The 16,955-nt window shown below is 37.9% G+C and overlaps 1 protein-coding gene across 1 annotated transcript in view; it reads left to right on the top strand.

The window, feature by feature from the left end:
- LOC134531208 (muscle-specific protein 300 kDa-like) overlaps positions 1 to 16,955 on the top strand; it is an 83,631-nt gene that overhangs the window by 8,215 nt on the left and 58,461 nt on the right. Inside the window, exons 4-10 of the mRNA XM_063366867.1 lie at positions 418 to 720; positions 2,915 to 3,241; positions 4,426 to 4,643; positions 5,756 to 6,053; positions 8,515 to 8,649; positions 13,813 to 13,958; positions 14,902 to 15,100. Of these exons, the coding sequence (XP_063222937.1) occupies positions 553 to 720; positions 2,915 to 3,241; positions 4,426 to 4,643; positions 5,756 to 6,053; positions 8,515 to 8,649; positions 13,813 to 13,958; positions 14,902 to 15,100 (1,491 nt within the window). The 5' untranslated portion in view covers positions 418 to 552. The remainder of the gene's footprint in view (positions 1 to 417; positions 721 to 2,914; positions 3,242 to 4,425; positions 4,644 to 5,755; positions 6,054 to 8,514; positions 8,650 to 13,812; positions 13,959 to 14,901; positions 15,101 to 16,955) is intronic.

Consider the following 16,955-nt stretch of genomic DNA (forward strand, 5'->3'; position numbering starts at 1 on the left):
TGTTCTCATTTTATTTAGTTTGGTATGTATGTTTTAATATTTTTAATTTTTAGATAATTATAAGGCATTTATTTTTTGTTTTTCTATATTACATTTTTTCTTGATCAACATTTTAGTAATGATGATGAGAGAATGTTGCTAGTATTCAGCTCCACTCAGTGGTTACAAACCAGAACTTTGACTGTCATCAGGGCTGTTGGGGTGGTTGGGGGGAGGTGAGCAAAATTTCAGGGGCCTGAGTTAATCCTGAGACTAGGATGAAAATTACAAGTCTATTAAAAGAATTTGTTGGAAACCTTACATGTCATGTGTTGTATGCAGATCAGGCATACAGTTATGGCCTAATGTATTTATTTTTTAATTGTGGGCTTTCAAGAATGGCACATGAAGTAATGGGGAAGGCCCTGATTGTCGCAGGTGCACCACAACCTGCTGACCAGCCAGCAGGCAGTGCTCTTGTCGAAGAGCAGTACCCCGGACGGGCAGGAGAGCTCGGTGGTGGAGCAGTTCAACTCGCTCACGAACCTGCACAACGAGACCCTGGCCCGCATCATGGAGCGGCACGACGAGGTGAAGCAGCGGCTGGCCTCGTGGGACGGCTACCGGGCCGACCAGGTGCGCCTGCTGGCCTGGCTCAAGGACATGGAGCAGGAGAAGAGCAGACTGCAGCTGCGCTACGTCCACGTGCGGCGTGTGCCCAGGATCCTGGACCGCATACAGGTGTGTGCGCGCTTCCGGTTCTACGTCCAGAACCTCGGTTTTCTGTTCCGGTTGCAGTTCAATGTCTTCATGTATTCTCTATTGCAACCATTATGTTTATAAGTCCGTTTTTCCGGGAACCGTGAGGGGTCGCATCAGTGGGGTTCTACTGTATATTACATTAATCATGAACTTAAAATTGAATTTTTAATACTTAAATCTTAGGCAAAAGTTATTCAGAACTTGCATGATTTATGAAGTTTTTATGGCTTCTTCAGATGTTATTACATAAAACCTTCTTGTAGGAGTGGTGGGATCAACTTTACAAAGTACATGTGTCAGTGGTATCCACAATATGTCCGGTTTTCATAAATATGAAAATTATGATGAAGGTCCAGCAGGATGCAAAATTTCACTTTTAGTTCATCTTCTTCTTTCTTCTCCAACACATATGCCAGCCACCACTTTTGGTCATATACAGCAGTTTTATATCCTCTTACTTCTGTCATTTGTAGTTAATACCAGATAAATTTTCAACTGCCCATTCATAAAGCTGGCTAAGAAGCCTGGGTCCCCGTGGGGAATTGTTGGTGCTGTAGCTGGCTCTAGTATCTGAGTGATGCTCTCGCCAGGACTCCATAACGGGCGTGCGATGCGAATATATAGCCTCTCCCGCTCACAGCAACCCATATCCTTCTCGTGGTGCCAGTGTTGACATAACAGATATGGGCAGTGCCGGGGTGCTCACTCCTCTGACTTCCTCAGTATGTCTGGTAGACTAGTAGGATGAAGACAGGTGGCTACACCCATGGACCATCCAAACACCTGTCTGGGGGGTTATATATATATAGAGATCCAAATAGTGGGCCAAACGTTTCTGGCAAAAATCTTCGACTTTTCCACTAAAAGTTTATTTTTGTCGAAGCCAAAGTCAAAGGGAAAAAAAAAACTTTGATTAGACTTCGAATACTCGAAGCTTTGCACACCCCTAAAGATAACTATTGGGCTTGTACTGTAGGTATCGTACATCATCCATATTTCTTCGTAAGTTGTTGTTCATTTGTCTTTTATTCACATTTACGTGCGCCATTACTATTTGAGACAGGAATTTTCAGAAAAATTGTAATCAGTACTTTATATCACACATTTAATGACATAATTGAAAAGACTCCGGAAAATTTAAACGCTCTATACAGAAAAACTTACCATGCGGTACCGTTGTAAGTGAGTTTTACTGTATTTTCTTCCGTAAATAGTAAAACACCGTCACAATGCTTTCCAGCCAAATAACCTGCTGCTGTTGGATGTTCGAAATTGAGTATAACAATTTTTTCGTGCCGAGCTCGAGCTTGAAGTAAGTACTCAGCTCAAGCTCGATTTTCGAGTACTCGCAGACCTCTAGCTGTAACCCTTTGGTGGGGAGAGTCTGAGGTGAGTAACTGAGCATATCCCTGGCCCTGTCACGGGCAGCTCGGCACCATCGACTGCTTGGGACAGCACTCTACCTGAATATGAAGGGTGCCACGGAACTGATCCTTTACTAGAAGAAAGGTATTCACTGGTGAGGTTTCCTCAGACTGCCCTGGATCGGTGTTGGAGGTATACTTGTGGTGGCAGTGGTAGCTCCTTTGCTTGGAGCACACTCAGAGGAGTCCCTGCTCTGATGACGAGTGGAAGTGGTGAGCTACTTAATGCTTTAGGTACTAGCCTGCACAGCTAGTAGAGGCAGATAGACGAGTAACTGGGTGACCGAGAGAGCCCAGGGATGTGATAGGTGTGGGTCCGTGTCGGTTCCACTGGTTCCTCAGTGGGCGCTTGCACTGAAGGTAACCTGGGGTTACATGGCAGGTTTATGGCTGGTTTGGTGGCACCAATGTTGGGATGGGTCTCCTCAACCTCTTAACGTAGCTGTTCGGCTGTTAATAACCATACCGCGTTTGGAAACGGCGTATCCGTTTCTCGGCTCCCAGAGCCCGTGCCCATGGTTGGAATTTATTCACAAGAAATTCTACATTTCAAACAACGTACTGTTAGACCAACAAACAGTTTAAAATTCAACAAAATGATTCTTGCAGTAATAATACCCCAATATGGCCATCAAGAGACCTGTTATCGCAGGAATTAACTGTTTGTGACGTGCATTTAGAAATGTGTTGGCGAGTGTGGATAATGTAGTGTTAGTAGAAATTTATCAAGTGGCGTGACTGGTTTGCAGACGTTGCTGGACCGAGTCCCATCTGGGGAGAACCAGGTAGAGCGCCTGCAGGCACAGCAAGCCTCCCTCCTGCAGTTCAGCGACGATGCTCTGGCCACTTCCATCCGGATGGAGCATGCTTCCATCAGGCAGCGCGTTGGCAACCTGCGAGCGGGGCTTGAGACGTGGAAGGACTTCCTGGAGAGAGTAGCCAGCTTGGCACGAACCTACGAGGAGCAGGTGGCCAGGATACAGGGCACGTTTCACAGTGTGCACGCCGCAATATCAGACCCTGCAGGCCTACCCAGCATGCTGGAAGGAATGCGGGAGCGATTGGCCACATACCAGGTAATTGATGAGTATTGACTTCTTAAAGGTTCAAATGAATTGTCTTAGACATCAACTACAACATTATTTGGATTCATTAATCATGAAATTTTCTAAGTGAGAACTTCTTAAAAAGGAGTATGATCTCGGCTCTAGCAGAATAACCTTTTTTGAAGGAAAAATGTATTTTATGGCTTTTTTGTCATATCATGGTCATTATTGTATTTATATGAATATTACTCAATATTTTTAAGGAAGAAACTAAGTGGACATATAGTTTGAGATTTAGGGTTTTAAGCCATCTACCTTTATTTTTAAATGATTACAGTGACACAAATTATTCATGTTTAATGACTGGTGCATTAGGTTTTGATCATAAATTGTTATAATTATATTATTACATGTTATGAATATCTTGGCACACACTATTTACTATACAGAGATGATGAAAATTACACCATACATTTTTACTTGAATGTCAAATTCACTCACATCAACTACTTTCATGCATTGATTTATTCACTTTTGATAAAATACAGTTTTATAACTGATACTTTTCAGGTTAATATCATTGTCGTTAATATTGTTGTGTGGTTTTGCTGGCGTTAATTTTTGATTTTGTCGTTTATAAACTATCTATGATTTTGAACACACAAAGAAATTTTTGGTTCCCAAAAAATTAGCTCTCATAGCGACAGTTCAATTTCTGGTGATCACAATGCTTTTACCAATGCAGATGATAAGTAAAGAAAAGTCATTTTGTGGTGGTAGTGTTGTAAAAATGTAGTGATTCTATAGAAATTTCCTTGAACACATGTCAGTTTGTGTTTTGTTTGAAAATTTGATTGTTAAATTTTATCTTCATACCATTTAATATTTTCACCTAGTAAATGTGAACAAAATTGCAGATATGAACTAAAGCTGGTTAAACCAGCTGAGACAAGTTGGTCCACTTTATTTAGAAAAAAGAAATACGGGCTAAAATGTTGTTTAAATATCAGGTTGGCCAGTAACGTTTGTATACTATCAACATGGGAGCAGCACACGATGAGTTTCAAAAGTGAACATATACTATCAAATATGAAAATTGATTCTCTGCAGAAACTCACACATTGGCATGGTTAATTATTTTAGTAGTGTTACAGTTACTGCATGTTGAGGTTGATGGTAGTTGATGGTATTGCAATAAGTGGTGGGGCGGGCAGGAGCTGCGGACGAGGCTGAGGGAGCTGACGCCCGACCTGGAGGAGGCGGGGGTGGTCCAGGAGCAGCTGAAGGAGTGCGTCAGCCCTGCGGACATGAAGACCATCAGCCAGAAGGTGTGGCTGCTGTGGCAGACCCAGGGCGACCTGGAGCACCAGCTGTGCTTGTTGTGCCTCCAGCTGGAGGAGCGGCTGGGCCTGGGAGCCGTGTTCCACAGCAGGTCAGGCTTTGTGCTGGTTTCATTCACTCATTTATATGTATACCTTTTATAAAGGGTTTTTTTTTTTTTTTCAGTTAGTCTTTAAACAGAATGAAATATTCCGTATGTACAGGCTTGCTAAAACTTAGAGTTGTGCCAATATTTGTAAACACGAATTGTTACGAATATAAATTAATCGACTATTCGTATTCGGCAGTTGAAAATCAAAAATAAAATTTGTGGATATTTTCATTCTCGTCTGTTTAGATTCTCATGATTTCAGGTGATTACGTGTTTAATGTTTCATATCTATCATTCCATCAACATGCTTTTCATATTGATATGTACCGCAATTCATGTATAAAAAGTTTATTCCGAGAAATTAAAATTAACAGTCTTAATAAATTCAACACGTCCGCGGTAGCTTGTCGGTAGTAAATAAACTCTGCACCATTTCAAAATTAAACAGAACATTGGCAGGAATGCCAAATCGTACAATTTTTTATGGACGTTTGCTATCATTTGTAAGATGTTAAAATCTTCAAAACTTGTAATTTGATTACCCTCTTTTATTGCACCCATATTTTAGGGTGTCAAAATTTCGTGTAAACGTCACATGATGAGGAAAATGACCTTCATAACGTATCACAAACTTCAATATAAATTTGTACACATGTTAAGTTATTAAATCTATTTTATACCAAATTGTATTGTATCAGTACTTTGGTTTAGATTTGATCAGTGTTTGGGGTTACAGCTTTGTCATCCAATATCTAATAATATTGTGGACAATCAATAGCAATATTTAAAATTCATAGTAAAGCAATTTTGAAATTAAACTTAATAATGTCATCAATGTTAAGTTATCATAAAAATTCATATCATACAGTAATTATCCAGGCTAATATCAGTATGTGGTGAGCTGGACCACTGTTTAACATGAAGTAGAACATACAAATTATACAAACTAAATAAATTATTAATATTTTTTATGTGATAATTAAATTTTAACTGGTGTACATGTGTGAATGGCTACTAACTTATAGAAGTGTCAGAATGTTGTAAAGAAGAAGATCACACAGCAGTCCTGTTGAGTGCTAGTGAGCAGGCGTGGACTGTGCGCTGTGTGGCAGGCAAGCGCGGTTCCTGCAGTGGGCGGGCGACGTGGAGGCGCGGCTGGAGGCGGGCTCCGGCGGGGATCCCGAAGAGCTGCTGCGACGCCTGGAGACGGAGCTGAGGACCGAGCTGGGCCTGAAGCGACGCGAGGTGGACTGGCTGCTGCAAGTGGGAGCGGACCTGGTGGACGCTTGCCCCCAGGGCTCGCCCCAGCGCCAGGACGCTCAGGCCAAGCTGCTGCAGGTGGAGTCTGCCTGGGCGCGAGTGCAGAGCCTGGGCGAGGTGCGGGCGTCCCGGCTGCAGCAAGTGCTGCAGGTAGATTATCACAACAATCAATACTACGTGTATGTAGAGATTGATTAGAGGCCAGGCCGAGGTTACCGTTTTTTTCTCCAACAAATGGGTAAAAAATTTAAACACATTATTTGGTTGCAGGATAAGCAAGCTACATAGATAATAATGAATTAACTTAATCATGGTGTGTTAAGTCTCTAAAAAAGCAAGTGAAGCAAAAGATTTCATCTGCTACCTAAAGGAATGCAGCCAATGAATAATTAATATTCATGTTATGCTTGTTCAAGCTTTAAAATATTTTCCTTCGTAGATTTAATTTTTAGCTTAATTGTATAATAGATTGAGAAGGAAAAAATAGTGTGGCATATCTGCATCCCAGGTTCCGAAACAATAAAGAAACTCTTCTGATAGTCATTACAACCTCGATGTTGTTCACTTTGCCAAACAGACGAGCAACTGTGCAGCAGCACGCCCATATAGGTGCTATGAGATAGGAAATAGGCTATGGCAAAGGATGTAGGAAAGCACAAGTATGTATGTATGTATGTATGTATAAAATGGGTGAGAAAGGGAATTTTTGGTTCAAAAAAATTGTTTGGAAAGGAGGGTAAAGTCTAATTTATGCAGATAAAGTGATGGACTCAGGAATTATTTAAGGTTACAAATTTCAAAAATTGATCCACTTTTACTAAAGAAAATATGTATTTTTTTGATGTTTTGGCTCCAATCTAATTATTATAAATTTCTATAGACACATAATTTTATAATTACCACGAAATGGTGATGAAATCACCTCACATTTACTCTTTTAACTAGTTATCACTCTTTTGTAGGTTTGAGTGAAAATTAAAATTTTCAAATACAATTGCAAATAAACTATTATTCGTATTCAATTGAATACTAACACTGAAATAACGAACATTCAATTGGTTACAAATATTTGACAGCATACCTCTTGAATTTTTCATAGGCTAATGTTTACTTTTGAGGTCGTTATTTTTGAGATATAAATACTCAGTTTAAATGCTTAAACCGGACCATATAATCAAAAACAATGAAAAATACTAGTGTTTTAAACCAGTACTTAGTTTTATAATTACTTTCTCGCAAAACAGTAGCATAAAAAAATTGATGGACAATTTAATACACTGACTATTTGTGACTTATAAAACTTGAAAACCCAACAATCATAGATTACAACACACAACGTGGACACATTTGTGTGATGGGCGTTAAAAGAAGAACGCGACAGTTGCAATGGCATATAAATCTATAGTTCTAATCTATCTACAACTATGTTACACAGTAGCAGCTTACTTGATGTATGTATCTATGATAAAACATACATTTTTATTTTAAAAAATAAACATAAAAATTCTTTCTATTTTTCATAGTAAATTTGTAGATACTGTTTTTATATAATTTCAAAACTAAAATATTTGGACTTTTTTTTTTCAACCTCTGATTGGCAATGAAAACAAATTAAATAATATAAAAGTTTTATTACCAAAAGTTCAGCTGGGTCTTGCTTATTTAATTGCCGAAACAATTGGAGGCATTTGTCATACCGTAACCCAAGCTTCTCGATGCGTTCTTCGAAGAATTTAGCTGCCAGTGAGGAGAGCTACAGGGTCAGTGCGTGGATCTCCCTCTTTCTTACGATGCCATTGTGAGGTGAATAGACTAATAGTGCAATACATTCTGCCACACTATTCGTGTGGGAGCCAGCTACATACCATGTTTTATCAAGTAATCATTGCACGTGTATAAGCATCGCACTGTTATTTTAGGGCGTCAAAATTTGGAAAAAGAAAATTCTTGCATAAATGTCAATATCGATATCTCGCTGATTGCATGCATTACGCGCGCTCTGTTTAGTACAGAATTAACTAAATTTGATAGCCTGCACACTTTCATGGTAAGTGTTTACTGCGACGATAGTTATGCATTAGTTCCGGCTCTCATTCGGCTCACTGTTTTTGTTTTTATTTTTAAAGTGAACAAAATATATTTTTGTTGCATGACTTATTAATTTAAATTGTTTAGTGTGCTTTTGTATACTCTACTTTTTAAATAAGCATACTTCCCTTGAATAGTTTTTGCTTTTATAAATAACTCTACCCCCCCAAAAAAAGTAATTTTTTGGCATAAAAGTCACACCACTACTTTTCAAACTTGATTTTAGTATAAAATGTGTGACGATTATGCGATAGAACACAATATTTTTTCTTTTGCTTTCCCTACATATCTGTTATATGTGAAAAAAATGTATTGGGATTTTAATTCTTCTTTTTGCTATTCACTTCTGATATTCGCACAAGCCTAATACCTGGATATAATCATGAAATCCCAAAGTTTATTTTTTTATTAGCTCTGGTTGTTGAGAAGCTTCATTTACCTCTAGTATTTGCACCTATTCATAAGTGTTCATTTTTGTTTGTGATATTTTAACCATAGTTTCTGTTGGGCCTGATGTGTGCAGACCAAGTCGCAACTGGAGCTCCAGTTGGCAGAATTGAGAGCGTGGCTGCATCAAATGGAGTCCAGACTCATTGTGCCTCTGGTTTTCGAACAGTGTACTAAAGAAAGTGTTGAGAAGTTGCTGAGGAATCATGAGGTAATAAGAATGCATTTAATTTTTGTGTTGGTAGTAATTCATTTATGCTATTTGAGTGTTCAATTGTTACATTTCAGGAGGTTTTTTTTTAAACATTTATTTGAACAAAGGATAGGTTGTATGTGGACTATTCTTTCATAGTTCCGACAGTTACCACATGAGAAGAATGTAGTGTTGATGTGAAAACTGGCCTTGATCATTCGTCGCTCTAACATACTCCCAATGGAGAACAGAGGAGTAAAAATACACAGCACTCAATAGAAATTCCAACCACCTCAGATTGTTTTTATTGGTGTCCTGTGTCATTATTGCCAAATGGAGAAAGTTAGTCATAAATGAATTAGAATATAAATAGTATAACTATTAAATAGGTTAAAACTAGGCATGTGCGAACACCACCTTTTGAATTCGAGTCGAACACTTTTAAAAAAGTCGAGTTTGAGTTTAGAGGTAATCTATCAGTTAAAAAATTACTGCCAAAAAATTGGTTTATAAATTCTTATTGTCAACATACATAGGCTAAATATGTATCCAAGTAAGAACCTACTAACCTACTTATATTTCAGTCATGTTTAAAGTTTTTTTGTAATCAAGTTTCTCTGAAGCACAGTTTTTTTACACTAGATAACAGGTTACACAAACACAATTTAATTACATATAGCTGACATAGGCCTCTAACATTACACAGAAATAGGAGTTACTATTGCTTCATATTATGATGGAGAAATACTGGTTGCTTCACATGCTCAGTGACAGTGTTCCCTAACAGGAAAACAAACATTCACTCGCTACTTGTGTTGCAGGTACAGAAAAATAATGTTGAGCCAAATTTTTAAGACTATAGAACTGCTTTCTGTTATTTTTCCACCATGCACAAGGGTCTTCATGCCTAGCTATGACAGATTCACTTAAATATGTATGTTGTAACCTGATCTTTCATTGATTGTTCCTTGCTTGCAAGCTTATTTGTTTCTTTTGCTAACTGATCAAAAGCTCCCCACAATGTGACTGTTACATCACTCTGTTCTAAAGTGTCAACTGCAGGTAGGCCTAATTCAGCATCACATTACAGTTGCCTGCAGATTTATTCCTCCAAGAATTTAATAGCAAGTTTCATTTCATCTTCTCTGAGTAGAAAACCTTTGAAAGGTGGATCCAATACCATGGCCATCATATTTGGTTTCAACATTCTATAATCTATGAAACGAGCTTGAAAAGCTTTCAGCAAGTTTCTAGTGAAATTCAAATCACATCCTGTTTTGCTTTTAGTTTTTATGTTATTTTCCAGCAATGTTTGTATGCTGCTTACAACAGGAATCACCATGGAAAGGGTTGGGTAAGATTCAGCACACAGTTCAGTGGTTGCTTGGTCAATTGGCTGCAAAGCATCAACCATATCACTAACCATATGCCACTCAGCTTGGTTGAAACACTCAATTTTTTTTCCACTCTCTACTGATTCAGCTGAAATTGGGCCCCTCTGTTCAAGTAGCCTAGCAAACATCTGGTACTCGCTATTTCAGCGAGTTTCGACATCTTGTATTGATTTGTGCATAGGTTTATCCATTGTTTTCTGTAGATAGCCTAGTTTCTCTCGTGCTTGAACACTGTGACGATAATGCCCAACAATGGCTCGAACTTTTTGGCACAATTCACTAAAACCTGGAGTGGTTTTCTTTGCATCACTTATTGCTAATTGCGTTGTATGTGCAAGGCAAGGTATTGAAATCCAAATCGTTTTAAATAATGCTGCAGTTAGGTTTCGTGCATTGTCTGTAACTATATAAATGGGTACTGTGCACTGCCCCAAATCCCTATCTTCTAAAATGTAATTCAATTTCTGGTGCACTGCAGATCCTGTATGCAGACCTGCCAACTCTCACGATTTTAATGTCTATCTCACGCCCTCACGCCAAAATAGTGTTTCCTCACGATTTTTCGGGGCCCCAAGATTTTGTTTGTAAAAGTTACAAAACAAGTTTTACGAAAGCTTACAGTAACAAGTTTCCATCAATACTCGAGCCACGTAAAGGAAGCAATTTTGCATTTTGTAGCGTGTGCCGTGCTGATTTTTCTATCTCGCATAGTGGAAGAGGAGACATTGTGAAACATGTCTCTACAAAAAAACACAACTAACATGTGAAGTGTATTGCTTCCAATAAAAAAATTAATTTTTCTGTGAACAGTGATAATAGTGTTACACGAGCAGAATGTTATTTTACATCTTTTTTAGTTGCGGCCCTGCATGATCACTACACGACAGCGCTAAATTATTTTCAACTAAATTAAATCTGCAACCTATAATTTGTTGAAATAAATTTTGAAGCAGAGACCATGTAACATATAGGTATGTCACTTAAATTTAAAGATTCTCATTTGTTGTTTTTTTATATCTAACCTGTATTTATGGGCCTGAACATTTTTATCGAGGACCTCATGATTTTTTAAATTTGAATGTTGGCAGGTCTGTGTATGTTGGCCAGGAAAGTACAAATTAGCAAGAGCATAACGTTTCATCATTAAATCTGCTGTCATATAATGACAGGTCACAGAAATGTAGCTCTCGTTCGCTCTAGAAGTCCACATGTCAGTAGTAAATGACAGCGACTAAGCAGAACATAGTTCCCGTTCCATTTCTCTTTTTATCTGTAACTTGTAGTTCTCGTACATCTCAGGAGTAATACGACTCGAAATTTCGAACAGTTCGCACTATACTAGTAAAAACTTATTTAAAAAATTGGGTTCTTGGCATATATTTGTAAAAAAACATAACATCCATTCAAACTGTAGTAAAATCAATATTAATAAATATTCTGTATACATCACTTTTGCTCATAAGAAAATAGTTGTAAATATTGATGTACAAAAGTGTAAATTGCTCCAATGAACTAGTACACGTAAAGAACAAACATAACATACAAACTCGCCCTGAGACTGTTAAAACAAGAAGTTGTTACATTATTCATTAAAAGATGGAAAACAGGAAACAAAATAAGTTATGTTGAATGTGCTTAAAGACAAAAAGAAAAAGGAGGAAGGAAAATGTTTGGTAATGCAAACTCTGCGAACAATACTAGCAAATAATGACCAAAGATAACATGGCTGATAGGTGCACCCCTGAGCAAGCTAAGTGCACTAGCAAGTATTTGTTTTACAAATAAAAAAATAAATCATTTTGAAAGATGTGTATCATTAATTTTTAATGTACAACTTAAATGCATTTATAATTTTTCTTCTATTGAAAAAAAAAGTTACAAATACACTAAAGTCCCGTTATAGCGAGGTGTCACGGTTCCGGGTTTGATCCTCGCTATAACCGTGTCCTCACTATAACCGAATTGGACAAATTTTGGCCCCAAAAAAAAAATTAACCGAAAATAGCATAAAAATTGTGTTTAAACCTGTATAATTGGAAAATAACAGGTTATATTAACGAAATCTTAATTTCCGTGAGCAGATGTGTGAATTCTCTTTAAAACAATACCCCATAAGTATGGATGCGATCACCGATTGCGTCAAAATAACCAGAATACCCTACCACGCCACGTAAGTATAGCATCTCAGCCTGCGGCCGACGCAGCATTATCCTGCTATCTATCGTCAACGCGGGCTGTCTGCTGGCGGCCATGTTGGTTCGGGATGTGGCTAACAGGTGGTGCTAGTGTAGCACGACGATTTAATTCCTTACAAAAATGCAGGAGTGCGGCTGCGGCAACGCACGTATGCCTCAAACGAAAAAGTCGCTGGAAAACTATACTTTTTTCATTTAAAGAAACCTGTCAACATTTTTAGAAAATAAATTTGGGATTAAACTCAAACCATCACCACCCCTTTCCCGGACAGATACCCCAACAACTGACCGAAACAAAAGTTACAACAAAAATGTCCTAACGATTCGGAAATAAATACGGTAGTGCCTACTAGAGGTGTAAAAGTAACGAAAAAATGTGTACCCGTATGTATTCATTACTATAACAATTAGTACTTGTTACTATCGTTACGTTATTCGTTACTTCTGATACCGCATAACATGCTATGTTATGTTGCAGCAACGAATCCAGTTGTATTGCGTACGTGTACAGTATGACGTCGCATAAATAATAATAAATAGAATATAAACAATTAACAATATTTGATAGTTAATAGTTTTTGTTAACCAAGAAACAATTAAATCTCATTAGAGCGGCTTTTGGTATTATCTCTTTTAAGATAACAATCCAAAAAAACGTGAAAATACACGATTATAAAAACAAAAACATATTTTTAATTTGTAAAAATTACTTTCTTACTTTGTTTCTGTTCCAATCTCAAACTTTGTCTACACACGGCACAGATAACTAACGGAAGTTTGATAAAAGAAAGAAAGGATGGGATTCTATTTTTAAAGCCACGCACTTAGGTGGCGACTGCACGGCTGAAGAATGTGACAGGCGTCAACGGCAAGATGTCTAGTGGCGAGCGAGAGGGGTGGAGATAAAGCAGACAAATAACAAAAGCGCGCTTCAAGCGATCACGCCATAAATTCCTCAAAAATACCTCGTTATAGCTGTGTTCTCGCTATTACCGTGCTCGCTATAACGAGATTCTACTGTATATTGAATATTAACATGAGAGTGTGTCATTAATGTCATTAGATCTTTTCGTAAGATAATTATTAGACAGGAGTTAAAACAAACAAATTCATGACATACAAAAAAGACAAAGCTTAACACTGTATATTGTACATGTAATCTTTTAACACATTTTATGTATATAAACTACAGTCCTAGTACTTGTACTTCTTCTAGTGAAGGTGTGTGTTAGGGACATGAGAGTCTTAAAAATGTGATATCTTGGTTAAAATTCATTTTTCTCTCTTGAACTTTTCAGCTAAACGTAATCAAAAGCATCTATTCACCATTATAAGTTCTTTAATTTTGTAATTTTTGAAATGTAAATTTTTGTTTAAAATAAAGTAATTCAATAAAAAAAAATTCTGGTTTTGGCAATTTTGTTTAGGTTATTTCATAAAATTGCCCAGAACTGCATACTGCCAGCAGCAGTGTTCTCAAAAGGTTCATCATGCACTGCAGAGAACATTTGTAACAAAAAAGGAATTCTTTAAATCCTTACTATGGAAGTAGTTTTCTTGACAATATGGGTAAATTAATTTGGTATGTTCAGGAACTGCAGCAGTGCATTGAGAACCACAGCAGTACGGTCGCAGAAGTGTTGAACGGTTGCGAGCTGTTCCTGACCGACTGCGAGAATTGCAAGGCGACTGTAAACACAGAAGCCATCAGCACAGCCTGCCAGGCACTGGAGAGCAGGTGACTGGGAAATTAATGTACAGCTTAAAAGCGCCCCCCCCCCCCCCCCCCTCCTTCCGCGGTTCTGTATCCTGCTTCACGGAACATTTCTAACTACCTTCCTGTTTTCATGCTTGCAAAGTTCCACTTTTTTCATTATTAATTTCTTCTCCTCTTTGTTATTAAAATTTACTATGCTTATTTGGCAAGTATTTTGAATAATGCCTCATTTAAGAATGACTGGCTCTTCTTTTTTTTATATAATAATTCAGATAAGTTTGCAAGATGAACTAAATTTTATTTTATTTTATTTTGAAGTGTTTGTGACAACCCAAACCTCTCAGCTAGCTCAATATTGGTCTAAATTGCACAAACATAAAAAAAACTTGAATTGATGGGTTTGAAAATACTGTTCAAATTTTGTAAAAACATTGCTTTAAATTATCATGATGAAAATAGTCTCAAAAACTAGTGATCTTTACTGCTTTTTATTATCCTTTAGGTACCGAAAATTTACACTAGCACAATAGCCACCATTTTCAATACAACACTGTTCAGATTGTACTCAAAACATAACAAAAAAAAAAAGTTCATTACTTCAAATAAACAGTTTACTTTAAACTGGTACCGAAATTTCCGACATAAAGACTATTTATTACTATTAAATCCCATGATTTCGCACAAACTCATGGTACAAGCCAAGTACTTCAATACTTGAACGATAACAAAACAATTAAAGTTTGCTTTGTTATGGGCTTAACACAGACAAGGAATTCTAAATGACATGTCCAAAAATGTTTATAAATGGTTGCTGCCTGGACTGCAGCCACAAAGTAACTTTACATTGTTAATGTCTGTAAGTTTTTTGGTAGAATTATTTGAATGTTTATTGAAAGTTTCCTCAAGTGCAGAATCCTAGCAGGGTTTCTTTTAGTGTGATGGGTGATGTTGATGTGTTGTGCAGGTGGAAGAAGGTGTGCAGCTTGTCTGCCGAAAGGAAGCGACGCATCCTGGCCGTGTTCTCGCTCCTGCAGGAGCTCATGAGGTTGTGCAAGGAGCAGCAGCAGTGGCTGGACCAGGTGGAGAAGAACACTGACCAGCTCGGCTCCGTCCAGAAATTCAGCTCCCAGGCCGAGGTGCAGGATCTGTTGTCTAGAGTGGAGGTGAGTGGCCTGTGCTGTGCTTAGCAACCCTTGGCTATCCTAAATTATTTAGCTTTCATTATTTCATGTTTTTGTAAATAATTTTTGAATAAATTCTCAATAAAACCATATTTAATTGTTACATAGCAAAATTTTATGTTGGTCCTAGCATGTACAGCAAGCATGAAATCATGTGAGTAGGGGGTGCTCACCGGTTCTGTGACACAGTAAACAATCAAACAGGTGGGTGTGGCACCACGTGTCCGGGTGGGCGTGGCAGCAGGTGGGCGTGGCACCACGTGGCCGTGAGCCATGTGGAGGGAATCTGCAGGTGGTTGTTGTCGTAGGGATGTGCGAATCCTTGATTTTCAGTTCGGTTCGAATCCGATTCGAATCCCTGGCAATATTTGAGATATGAATCTGATTCCGAATACTAAGCACAGAATAATTAAAAATAACTGATTAATTTAAAAATAATGTGTGTTCTCTTTTTTCTAACTGTAACTACTGGCAATTTTTTCGTACACTGAGATTGAAATCTTTATAATTATGTAAACGTATTTCATAATAAACACTTTAAAATATGAAAACCAAAACATATTCGATTCTCCGACTCAATTGTTTTAAACTGCACAGGAAATCTCAGTTTTATAAACGTTTCAGCAAACAAAACCATTTTTTCTCCAATAAATAGCCAAGACGTTTTTTCTTGTAGGTATGCAATTGTTTTTAGTTTATAGTTTGCTATACGACGAAATTCGTAATTATAGTTTAAGCTCTCGAAATTCTTTAATGTCACTGTGTTATTTATTTAATTTACATATCTTTCTTTGATACATCATATTATAAATACTTATGTAATAGTAGCCTAATTTTATTTTTCACTGCCAGTATTTTTTGAGCTGTATTAAATTAATTTATACCTTTTGTGAATACAGTAGAACCCCGATTATCCGTGTTAATGAAGGGGACGAGTGAGTCGGATAATCGAAAATCGCGGTTAGTCGAGTCATGCTTGCCTCAAAGGTCATTAGGCCACAGACAGCCATCTGTGGACATTCGGAGATTACATATATACACATGCTTTGTGTGCGTGTGCGTTGTTGACATAGAGGTGGACTTCTTAGTGCTGGGCAGCAGTGGTTTTTAACTCTTTCGTGTGCGGAGACGTGGGCACGCGAGTCGTTGTTGCACCGAGGTGTGTGGCTAGCCGCCCGCCAGTCCGAGGGCCCAAGACAGCTGATAGCTGCCAAGGTCACGCATTCTTTTCATCGCCCGTAAGCGACGCTGCCACACTTAGCTCATTGCTCTGTTGTCAGTAACACCATCGGGCTGGTTTTTGTTTTACAGAACGACTGCCTTCAAAATTCTTTTCGAGATTAGATTTTTAATACCAGTGCATTGAGACTTTATTTCATGGTTTTGAAACGGTGACTCTGTCTCGTATAATTCACGGTGTTTTTTATCCCCCTTTATTTATATTAATTTTAAATGTTAGATTTTTTATTTTTAGCTTGCTGAACGTGGACTTAATGCAAAAACGGCCTATTATGACTTAGTGTTGCAGATGGGTCGGAAATCTTAACGACCACCTCTCTATAACGACCCTAATCTCGGGAATCGTGAGGGGTCGTTATATCTATTCTCCGTTCACTCTTAGCTGAGTTTTGAAATAAACAAACATTGTCGTATCACTGCGCCGCGTCAGCAAGTGATAGGCTGAATTTATCTTGCGTGCCAAGCACTATAGTTGCAACACACACACTTCCGTACAGTCGGTGCTCATAAAATAACGGAGAAGTAATATAACAGGAATATGGTTCTTCCTCAAGCCTAGTTTTTTTTAAAAAAAATTTGCGTCTGCTGTGATAAAATT

Source organism: Bacillus rossius, chromosome 3, assembly GCF_032445375.1.
Source record: "Bacillus rossius redtenbacheri isolate Brsri chromosome 3, Brsri_v3, whole genome shotgun sequence".
In the NCBI taxonomy this organism is placed as follows: domain Eukaryota; kingdom Metazoa; phylum Arthropoda; class Insecta; order Phasmatodea; family Bacillidae; genus Bacillus; species Bacillus rossius.